Source organism: Macaca nemestrina, chromosome 1, assembly GCF_043159975.1.
Source record: "Macaca nemestrina isolate mMacNem1 chromosome 1, mMacNem.hap1, whole genome shotgun sequence".
NCBI classification, from domain to species: Eukaryota; Metazoa; Chordata; class Mammalia; order Primates; family Cercopithecidae; genus Macaca; species Macaca nemestrina.
This window is the reverse complement of record NC_092125.1, coordinates 105,287,049-105,299,093: the sequence shown is the minus strand read 5'-3', so window position 1 is coordinate 105,299,093 and position 12,045 is coordinate 105,287,049. Positions and strand designations below refer to the sequence as shown.

At 45.4% G+C, this 12,045-nt stretch overlaps 1 protein-coding gene across 2 annotated transcripts in view; it reads right to left on the bottom strand.

Annotated features, from left to right (window-relative positions):
- LOC105497974 (Src homology 2 domain containing E) overlaps nt 1-12,045 on the bottom strand; it is a 33,988-nt gene that overhangs the window by 18,039 nt on the left and 3,904 nt on the right. For both annotated transcript variants that reach the window (XM_011769607.3, XM_011769605.3), the window contains exon 3: nt 1,218-1,523. In XM_011769607.3, coding sequence (XP_011767909.2) covers nt 1,218-1,523 — 306 coding nt within the window. The remainder of the gene's footprint in view (nt 1-1,217; nt 1,524-12,045) is intronic.

The window sequence follows — 12,045 nt, the reverse complement described above, 5'->3', positions numbered from 1 at the left end:
TGCAGTGAGCCATGATTGCACCAACGCACTCCAGCCTGGGTGACAGAGTGAGACCCTGTCTCAAAAAACAAGAAAAAAGGCCGGGCGCGGTGGCTCAAGCCTGTAATCCCAGCACTTTGGGAGGCCGAGGCGGGCGGATCACAAGGTCAGGAGATCGAGACCACAGTGAAACCCCGTCTCTACTAAAAATACAAAAAATTAGCCGGGCGCGGTGGCGGGCGCCTGTAGTCCCAGCTACTCAGGAGGCTGAGGCAGGAGAATGGCGGGAACCCGGGAGGCGGAGCTTGCAGTGAGCCGAGATCGCGCCACGGCACTCCAGCCTGGGCAACAGCGTGAGACTCCGTCTCAAAAAAAAAAAAAAAAAAAAACAAGAAAAAAGACAAAAACTGACCCAAATGCTTGCTATCAAATATATTACCTTCTCCCTTCACATTGGTTATACTTTTTTTTTTTTTTTGAGACGGAGTCTCGCTCTGTCACCCAGGCTGGAGTTCAGTGGGGAGATCTCAGCTCACTGCAACCTCCACCTCCCGGGTTCAAGCAATTCTCCTGTCTTAGCCTCTCGAGCTGTAGCTGGGACTACAGGTGTGTGCCACAACACCCAGCTAACTTTTGTGTTTCTAGTACAGATGGGGTTTCACCATGTTGGCAGGATGGTCTCCATCTCTTGACCTAGTGATCCGCCCACCTCGGCCTCCCAAAGTGCTAGGATTACAGGCATGAGCCACCACGCCCGGCCTGGTTATACTTTTGTATTATTATTATTTTTGAGTCAGAATCTTGCTCTGTCGCCCAGGCTGGAGTGCACTGGCGTGATCTTGGCTCACTGCAACCTCCCTACCTCTTGGGTTCAAGCGATTCTCCTGTCTCAGCCTGCCCAGTACCTGGGATTATAGGTGCCCGCCACCAGGCCCAGCTCATTTTTGTGTTTTTAGTAGAGATGGAGTTTCGCCATGTTGGCCAGGCTGGTCTTGAACTCCTGGGGTCAAGTGATCCACCTGCCTCGCCCTCCCAAAGTGACTTGGACTACAGGCACAAGCCACCCACCCAGCCAGGTGTGTTCTTCCAATGGTCATTTCAGGCATTTCCAAAACAGCTGCACACTGAGAAGAGAAAGGAATATAAAGGTACCCACAAGGAAAAAAACAAATGCTGGGCCGGTGCGGTGGCTGGAAGCCTGAAGTCACACTGGGGCGGGCCTGGCCTGGCGCCCTCACCTGACAGAGCCCGCACGATCTGCTCCTTCTTCCACTCCCACGGCTGCTCATACTCAGCCGCGGGCCGCTCGTCATTCTCGGGCAGCCGGCTGTCAGGGGGCCGTGCCTTCCCCTCTGCCCTGGGCCCCCCTTCTGCAGGCTCGTAGGGAGTGTCGTACAGCTGTGGCGGCTTCCCCAGGAGGTCCTTGGAACTCCGTCTTTTGGCCAAGGTCTCTGACTTCAGGCCACCCTCTGCAGGTTCACAGGGACTGTCAAGCAGCTGGAGAGCCTTCACCAGGGGATCTTTGGAACCCCGTCGTCTAATTTCTGAAAAACACACACCATACACAATGCCTTGAAAGCAAAGGTGCCATAAAAGCCTGGTCATTAACCCAATTACCTCAGCACCTCTGTCTGTCTGTCTGTCTGAAGGTGGCAGATAACTCCAAGATTGTTCCCTGATGGGCTGATTACTTCTCAGCTGTGTTACAAAAGCAAAACGAAGGTGCCTGCAACTTCTTCCCTCCAGCTGCCCGAGTCAGATAATGGGATCCACCTTTTTTTTCTCCTATGAGACGGAGTCCTGCTCTGTCGCCCAGGCTGGAGTGCATTAGTGAGATCTCGGCTCACAGCAACCTCCGCCTCCTGGGTTCAGGCCATTCTCCTGCCTCAGCCTCCCGAGCAGCTGGGACTACAGGCGCCTGCCACCACGCCCGGCTAATTTTTTTTTTTCTTTTTTTGTATTTTTAGTAGAGATGGGGTTTCACTGTGTTAGGCAGGATGGTCTCGATCTGATTTCATGATCCGCCCACCTTGGCCTTCCAAAGTGCTGGGATTACAGGCATGAGCCACCGTGCAGGCTGGGATCCACTTTTAAGGTGGGAGATTACATCTGAAGACAAGCACACCTCTGGGGTGCCACTTGCAGTTTGTAAGTAGTGGCCTCAGGGTAACCTGCTTAAGTTCCAGGTTCCGGTGTCTGCTCTGAGTATAGCTCACCTTCCAAGTTTTTTTATCTTGTCAGGAAGCCCAGATAAAAGAATTGTAATAAAATGGACTGCAAGTCAAAAATGCATTTAATACATCTAATCTACTCAGTATCATGGTTTAGCCTAGCTCACCTTAAACGAACACATTAGCCCACAGCTGGACACAACTATCTGACACAAAGCCCATTTTGTAATAAAGTTTTGAATATCTCATGTAATCTGGCCAGGCGCGGTGGCTCAAGCCTGTAATCCCAGCACTTTGGGAGGCCGAGACGGGCGGATCACGAGGTCAGGAGATCGAGACCATCCTGGCTAACACGGTGAAACCCCGTCTCTACTCAAAAGAATACAAAAAACTAGCCGGGCGAGGTGGTGGGCGCCTGTAGTCCAGCTACTCGGGAGGCTGAGGCAGGAGAATGGCGTGAACCCGGGAGGCGGAGCTTGCAGTGAGTCAAGATTGTGCCACTGCACTCCAGCCTGGGCGACAGAGCGAGACTCCGTCTCAAAAAAAAAAAAAAGAATATCTCATGTAATCTACTGAATGCTGAAAGTAAACACCAGAATGGTTATATGCGACTCAAAGTACAATTTCTACTGAATGCATATCACTTTTGCACCACTGTAAAGGTTGAAAATTGTAAGTCAAACCACAGTAAGTCAAGGACTGTCTGGATATTCAAAGCACTGCTGCATATACACTGAGTTAAAGCATTTATGTGCATCAGTCAGAATTCTTGACTCCTATGCAGTTTCAATAAACTGGGGGAAGCCAGACACATTCACAAATAATATGTATTCGGCTAATAACTCCAGGATAAATCAAAGTAAAAGAAGTGTTACAAGGAAAACCAGTAATAACAACTCAGCAGCTAACATTTATCAATGGCTTAACATGTATGAAGCACTATTCTAAGTATCTAGTAACTTTCGCAATCACTCTGCGATTATGGGATATCATTATTTATTATAGAAGAGAAAACTGAAGCACAAAGAGTTTAAGGAAATTGCCTAAACCAGTAAGTGCCAAAGCCTGGATTCAGAAGCAGGAAGTTGGGCTCTAGAAGCTATACTCTTTAGCCACTACACTTGGATTGACTCCAAGTGGAAGAGAAATGGAAGATGAGTTGACTTTGATAGAGAAGGTCATTTCCAGTGGAGGAAGCTGCATGAGTGAAGATATGGAGGTGGGAACGACATAGGTCTTGCTCCATAATGAGGAGCTGAGAGATGAGTCTAAAGGCCAGAAGGCCACAAAGGAGAGAGGCAATGGGTAGTGGGAGAAGCAGCTGGAAGCATAGGCAAGCCAGGTGCCAAGATGTAGACATTTTAAAAGTAAGGACACAAAGTTTAGACGGTTGTGTATGTAATACAAAACCATTATAAGGTTTTTTGTTTGTTTGTTTTTAGCAAGGAATAACAATTACATGTGTGTTTCACTGGAAGATAACTCTAACCATGGTGTACAGGATAGAGTAAATCAGAAAGGTACAGTCTGAACTGGGGCATAAAAATAGATGGAAAAAACCAGATGCAAACCAACCAACTACTAGCTAGCTAACCAGCCAGCCAGCCACAGTGAAAAGGAACTAGCAGCACAGGGTGGTGAGCAGCCTGGGGTCAAGGGGCCTTGCCAGGTAGACTTAGAGATGGCTGGAGTCTGGACAACCAGAGCTGGTGATATAGAGTCTACATTATACACCAACAGAAGCATCATTTTTGTGGCTCTTCTAAACGCCCATCAGGAAGCCTTCAAACCATCCTCTACCTGGTCACAGTCAAGGAGAAACTTTCTATATGCAGATATCTCATCTCATCTCACCTCTGAACACCTCATAAGCTCCCGACAGTCTACTTAAGAAGTGAAGAGGCTGGGCGTGGTGGCTCACGCCTGTAATCCCAGCACTTTGGGAGGCCAAGGTGGGCGGATCACAAGGTCAGGAGATCGAGACCATCCTGGAGAACACAGTGAAACCCTGTTTCTACTAAAGATACAAAAAATTAGCTGGGCGTGGTGGCAGGCGCCTGTAGTCCCAGCTACTCGGGAGGCTGAGGCAGGAGAATCGTGTGAACCCAGGAGATGGAGGTTGCAGTGAGCCGAGATCGCGCCACTGCACTCCAGCCTGGGAGACAGAGCCAGACTTTGTCTCAAAAAAAAAAAAGAAGTGAAGAACACTCAAAACGGCATAGGAGGCTTGTATGAGTAGGTCACTGTCTTTCTCCCCAATTTCTTGACACTACCCTGCCCCATCTCTCCACAATTCAACGCTTTGCTCTGACCAAGTGGAACTTCTACAGTTCCCTGCATACTACACTGTCTTGAGCCCACCGGTGTCCTGGCAATCTTGCAATCCTTTACAATCTAACTCAGCATCTTCTCCTCTCTGGAGAAGCCTTTCCTGCCCACCTTCTCTGATGCCCCACAGAGTTGATCAGGTGCTAAGGCTGGACCAACCCACTCTCACCCTGCTCTTCTCCCACTGCATACATTTATATGTTGATGCATTTGTATTTTCAATTTGGTGGAGTCTGCCAGGGCAGAGACCACCATATCTTGTTTATTATTGCAGGACATATCATTGTGCTAAATAATGACTGGACGGATGGATGGGAGGAGAGGGAGGGGAGGGAGCTGCAGAATGTCTCCAGGCAGGTGACAGTGTGGATCTGGATGAATGTCAAGGGGTTAACAAATGGATCGTTGTGCATATTGTGAGAATGAAAGCAATCACAAGAGAAAAGGAGGGCAGATTGAAAACGAGAGAGGATCAAAGGCAGAATCTGGGACTCCTTCAGTTAAGGGTGGCTGGAAGGAGAGGTGCCAGCCAAGAAGGTTGAGGGGTCAGGTGAGGAGGAAGAGGCTTAAGAGACCGCAGGGCCGCAGACACAAAGAGTGGAAAGACTTTCTATCTGTAACTTCAAAACAGGCATGGGGATGGCCCGTGGAGAAATACCACTTACTCATTAAGACCTCTATAACAAAAAGAGGGCAACAAATCAGGGAAACGTTATTAAAATCAGGACACCAAATTCAAAAGCGCAAAACTTAGGTACAGGCTGAGGTTATAGTTCTCTGCTGACTAGGGGCCGTCAGCAGCTGTCTCAAATTCTGTGCAGGGACAGCTCATTGAAATCACCTGGGGGCTTTAACGCATACTGCTTTAACCACCAGAGGTTCGGATTGGATTGGTCTGGGGCGCAGTGTGGGAGTCAGAGTGTAAAAATCCCCCAGGTGATTCTAAAGAGCAGCTAAACCTGAGAACCACTTCCACACCTCCTGGGTGCCCATAGTCCCCATCCTGCTTCCTCGTGCTCCGGAGCCCATCTGTCATTGCTAGTCCCATCCTGAGGAGAAAGGTACTGCCTGTGTCTACAACTTCCACATCAGAATGTAGGAGTCGGAAGAACTGTCCCTGGCCCCCACCCCCAGGCCAGGCCAGGTATCTGGGGTTGTCTGAGGTCAGAGCTGCATCTCCTGAGTTCCTGGACTCTCAGTCCTACAGCTTTTCTTCTTCATTGCTTACTCCAAACGGAGATATGGGAAACAAGAAACAAAAACATACTCTGTTCTTGGTTCAATTAAGACAAGGCTGTAATTTTTTTAAAAGGAACTTTTCTAAAGAACTAAGAAAAGGGAAGCAGAAAACACAAAGGAGTTCGAAGGATGAATATAGAATAGAATTTTTAGGTTTCTAATCATAGTTTACACTCAGTTGAGACCATCTGGCACAGGCTGGGGAAACCCTTTCCCAAGGTCCTCGCTGCAATTCTGCCCCAGCTAAACTAAGAAGAAAAAGAGGTGATTCCAACCTTAAGACAGAAGGAGCCCTGCTCACAAGGACATTTCAATACATTTGGATTAAAATGATGTACAGGGTGGACGGGCAGTGTTCCCACCAGGCCCTCCAGCCCACCTCCCCTAAAATAAAATAAGATGATGTATAGTGATTAGAATCTTGAGTTATTACACGTGTTTGAGTTTTTACTTTTGCAATGAGGTCCTTCTATATAGACAGTCTCCCCATACTTAAAGTTCTGGGAGATACACAAAGCATGGAGCTGAGAATGCTTTCTTGCAGGATCCTGGGATTAGGCAAAATCTGCAAACTGCTATCATCTTTTGAATCAATGTTTAACTAGGGGGAGAAAGGGCTTGAGCACAGGCCTCCCCTCCCCATACCACCCGCTCCCTTCAAGGGGAGTAACCTTCCAGTCCATTCCAACACCTGGCTGCCCCCAAACCTGAGGCGCCACAGAAACAGAAACAATCGTGGGGCCGCAAGCCGACCCTTCCTGCAGGGAGAATAGCCCCTGACGTGCAGAGCTGGCTCCAAGAGGAAACGAGCCTGAGAAGGAGGAAATGGCAAGAGGAAGCTACACCCTGGCTGCCGATAGAGGCCATTTACCACAGCAGACAACAGAATGCAGGGGACGGGCAGCAGATAAACACTCATTTGCGCCTGGGGCTGAAGCTCAGGACTGACCTGCACTTACTAAAAACATGCGGTTGGTTGGTGTGAAACATTATAGGGGCCCAAAATTTTCCCTTCTCAATCCCCAACTTGCTGCAGGTAATTATGCCATTCACACAAAAACAAGAAAGTTAGCAGAAGACTAAGATTTTCTTTTACTAAATTAATTGTAGTTAGCAGTAAGTATTGCCCTATATAGTCCAGAATGCTCTATGAAAATAGAATTGTCTCTGGAGTGTCTAACTCCTGGCTGTATCGACTAGGTATACACCTGCTAGGTGTATTATGCCCAGAATCTCACTGATGCCTCACTAAGGCAGTGACAGATGTGTTACCCCATTTTCACAGGTGAATACACGGAAACCACAGTCATGCAGTAGCTATGGTGAGGCCAATTATTACCAACTCCAGAGTCCATGCCTTATGCTCAAATGATTTCATGTAAAACGTTAATTCCAATTTCCAAATAATGTGCCTTTTTCCCTAATACATTTTAATCCATTTCATGTTTCCAAAACATTAAACTTAGAGCCTCTTAAGACTCTTATTTTCCTTCTGGCATCAGAAACAGGGGTGTTGGGCAATTTTTTACTCACATCTTTGATCAGTGCTCAAGCTTTTAAAATCACTTTAATATTTTCTTACTGAATAAATCTAAACATCTGAACAAAAGCAAGTATAATTCAGAAACCCTGAAATTTAGCAAGGAGAATAAAGACAAATCAAAACCAGTCTTCATTTGCACTTTTTTCCATAAGGTTTTTTCTGTTTAAATCTCAGGCAAAGATGGACATAATTTATTTTTTATTTTAGAGATGGGGTCTCACGATGTTGGCTAGGTTGGTCTTGAACTCCTGGTCTCAGCCGATCCTCCCACCTTGGCCTCCCAGAGTGCTAGGATTACAGGCACGAGCCACTGGGCCTGGCCAGATGGACATAATAGCTTTTTTTTTTTTTTTTAATGGAGACTCGAACAGTGAGGTTCTCTTTTAGATTTGGCTATTTAAACAAACCAACAAAATCATTTGGAAGTAAAAATAAAATTTTAAAAATAATCTTCAACTGGAGCTCAAAAGCTAAAACCACAGCTTGCTGAATGACATGGTATTTTCAGTTGTGTAATTTGGACAAATTATTTAATCTTTCTGAACCTAGGTTTCCTCAACCGTATAAAGAAACCCACTTGCATGGTGGCTCACTTTGTGGCTGGCAATCCCAGTACTTTGGGAGGCCGAGGCATGAGGATCACTTGAGGTCAGGAGTTTGAGACCAGTCTGACCAACATGGTGAAACCCTGTCTCTACTAAAAATACAATAATTAGCCAGGTGTGGTGGCACATGCCTGTAATCCCAGCTACTTGGGAGGCTGAGGCAGGAGAATCACTTGAACCCGTGAGGCAGAGGTTGCAGTGAGCTGAGATTGCATTCCAGCCTGGGCAACACAGCAAGACTCCATCTCAACAAACAAAACACTTTACAGGGTTGCTGCAAGATTTAGTGAGGTAATTTGGCCAGGCTAGTACCTAGTAAGCTCTCAATTTACAGCTGCATGACATCAACTGCAGAAAGAATCCTCATGCTAACTAGCCAATGGGAACTTTTAAAGACCCGTCCAATGCTAACGTTTCAAAGTGCTGGCTAAAACTCCTAATGCTAGACTATGTAGAATATTTCTGCTAAATATTTAGCTAAATATTTTAGCTAGACTAGTTAAAATGTTCCTGTGAATTTAGCAGAAAAACAGAGGTTTATATGAATATTGCCTTGTATTCAGTCATACTTCTTATGAATAATCCTTTGGATAAATCTCAGTGATAATTTACTCATAAATTCATAAATTCTTAACTTTTAAAAGAGCAAAGTTTTGGGGAGACCCAGGGAGCCTGGGTGCCATAGCGATTTGGCCACAGGAAAGCCATGAAGCCGGCTTCTCTGGGTTTCCTCTGCCCCTGAGGTAGATGCTGGCTCCTATTCTCAACTTCATGGCACTTAATCATGCTTTTCAATGACTTATTTTCTTTGCTGGTGTTAGGTCTGTTTCCCCCTTAGGTTGTGAGGTCCAAGGGCAGAAATCATGTGGGTCTTGTTTCCTGTATGCCCAGAGCTCAGGACAGGGCCTAGTACATAACAAATAAACTCCCAAGAAATATTTGTTGGGTATTCTAAAACAACATATGGACAGTATTCCACACACCTAAGATACTGTTAAAACCAGGCCTGTAATTCCCATTTCACTGGTAGAAAAAAGGCAATACAGAAATGGCAACACAGATTTAACCACTCCACAGTTTAACTGTGTTCATTAAAATCCTTTCCATCTCCAGAAACGCTGAAACAAGTAAAAAAAATCTCTATCGTTTCTCAAGAAAGATGGGAAATTTCTGAACTCGGACTTGACAATCAGGTACACAAGGAGCAAACTGAATAAAAAAGTAAAAGGTTTAAAAAACAAAAAACAAAAGCCCAGCAGCAAATCTTTTATTTCTAGCTTCCGATAAACTCACTTCCTGTTATTCTGTCCAGCTTCTAACCTATGAGTAGAATAAGAGGTAGAGTCTCTACACTGATTTCGAATATTCGAAATGAAGAAACTTTAAAATCCACAAATAAAATTTTTTTAAAGTTAAGAGCAAAGTATACTTAGATCACTAGTTTAGAAAGTAATTTGGATTTTTAATAAATTTGAATTTATTTGCCAATTGAATATATTAATTTTGTATTCCTAAATGTATTTGCAGAAATTGTTTAAAACAGAGCATGGAACTTAATACATCCTCAAATATTAAATGCTAGTGATTATTATTACATTTATTCCATGTTGGACAATTTTGACTTCTGAAGACAACATTCTCGGTTGGGCGGAAAGATGCCTCACGTATGGGTGAAGTTTACGGTGGTTTTGCATATGGCATTTCAAGTGTGTCCTAAATGCCATGTGGTGTCGGGGGCAGACCACTCAATGTGGAGTGGGAGATCCGGGTGCTAATTCCTACTCTGTCTCTTAAAACGTCTCCTGAACACGGGCAAGCCTGAATCCCTTTGATCTTGTTTTTTTTCACCCTGTCACGAGGGGGACAGCATTGTAGTCCCCTAGCTTACAGAGCTCTTGTGGGAATTACATGAAAAAACATAAAAAACCCCAAAATTATATTCATTTTTATAAAATCACAGCACGTTCCCTCTTATCAGTGCAGCTCTCCAAATAAACAGATGTACGGTATAAACTACCTACTTTAGTTAAAGAAAAAGAATAATAACCCAAGGACAAAGAAAGGTGAATCACAATTAAGCATAAAACTAAGAAAATCCTTTTCCTCAATTTTATGTAAAAGTAAATCCTTTTCCCTATTCCTTTCAAGGCTCTGATGTTTTTTAAAACTCTGACAGTTCATTTTCACTTCCTTTCATTCACAGATTTCATTAGAGGTCACAGTCCAGTGACCTTCAGGGTCACAGCCTGGCCAGGGTACACCCTCCCCACACGGACTGCCTTATCTCTGTAAGCAGAGAAGCAGGAAGCGGAGCCAGGCTTTCCTGTTCCAGCTCGTTTTCATTCTGAAGCCTGTCTTGGCCCTTCCAGTGTGCTGCCGCTACCCTCTGCTCAACTCATTCTGAGACTATACTTACAGAACCTGAGCTTGACAGCTCTTCAATCGGTTCTAAACAGAAGGGACAGAGTCTTTCATGTGGGACCAGTTACTCTTCCCAGGCATGAAACCCACAAGATTCAAATAAGGCTCCCTTGAGGCAGCACTCAGCAACTACATTTTTCATTATGGATAGAAGAATGTTTAAGGAAAACTAGGTGAATACATCAAGTTCACAAATAACTCTATATTATTTCTATTTAAGTATCATTTATATCAACTTAATTATGACTAAAAGGGAAAAGTTTGACACTAAGAATGACAGAGTGACTGCTTAGCTCACAAATTGGAATTGTTCTGACTTGAAAAGTTATAAGATTAGTCTTTGGTTTTAGGTGGTTTGCCTTGAATGGCTTGGTTTACATCAGTTTTTTTTTTTTTTTTTTTTTTTTTTTTGTTTTTTTTTTGAGACAGAATTTCGCTCTTCTTGGCCAGGCTGGAGTGCAACGGCACGATCTCGGCTCACTACCACCTCTGCCTCGCGAGTTCAAGCGATTCTCCTGCCTCAGCCTCCCGAATAGCTGGAATTACAGGCATGCACCATGATGCTGGCTAATTTTTTGTATTTTTAGTAGAGACGGGATTTCTCCATGTTGGTCAGGCTGATCTCGAACTCCTGACCTCAGGTGATCCGCCCACGTCGGCCTCCAAAAGTGCTGGGATTACAGGTGTGAGCCACCACACCCGGCCAGCAGTGATTGTTAATTATTGCTTAGTAATTAAACTTTTGGCTCCAATATTGTAGAACTTGAGAAAGTCTTCTACCACAAAATGCAGAATCGCATCATATTTGCATTTTTTTTTTTTTTTTTTTTTTTTTTTTTTTTTTTTGAGACGGAGTCTCACGCTGTTGCCCAGGCTGGAGTGCAGTGGCGCGATCTCGGCTCACTGCAAGCTCCGCCTCCCGGGTTCCCGCCATTCTCCTGCCTCAGCCTCCTGAGTAGCTGGGACTACAGGCGCCCGCCACCGCGCCCGGCTAATTTTTTGTATTTTTAGTAGAGACGGGGTTTCACTGTGGTCTCGATCTCCTGACCTTGTGATCCGCCCGCCTCGGCCTCCCAAAGTGCTGGGATTACAGGCTTGAGCCACCGCACCCGGCCAGCATTTTTTTTTTTAAAGACAGAATTTCATTCCTGTTGCCCAGGCTGGAGTGTAATGGCATGATCTCAGCTCACTGCAACCTCCGCCTCCCAGGTTCAAGCGATTCTCCTGACTCAGCCTCCCGAGTAGCTGGGATTACAGGCATGCACCACCATGCCTGGCTAATTTTGTGTTTTTTGTTTTTTTCAGTAGAGACAGGGTTTCTCCACATTGGTCAGGCTGGTCTTGAACTCCCGACCTCAGGTGATCCTCCCACTTCAGCCTACCAAAGTGCTGGGATTATTGACGTGAGCCACTGTGCCGGCCTTTTTTTTTTTTCCCCCGCTTTGTCGCCCAGGCTGGAGTGCCGTGGCGTGATCTTGGCTTGTTGCAACCTCCTCCTCCCTGGTTCAAGTGATTCTCATGCCTCAGATCCTCAAATAGCTGGGATTACAGGTATGCACCACCATGTCCAGCTAATTTTTGTATTTTTAGTAGAGATGGGGTTTCGCTATGTTGGCCAGGCTGGTCTCAAACTCCTGGCCTCATGTGATCTGCCCACCTCTCTTCCAAAGTGCTGGGATTACAGGTATGAGCTACTGTGCCTGGCCATGCTTGCATTTTTTAATAGATTAAACTCCCTTAAGTATGTATTAGATCCTTG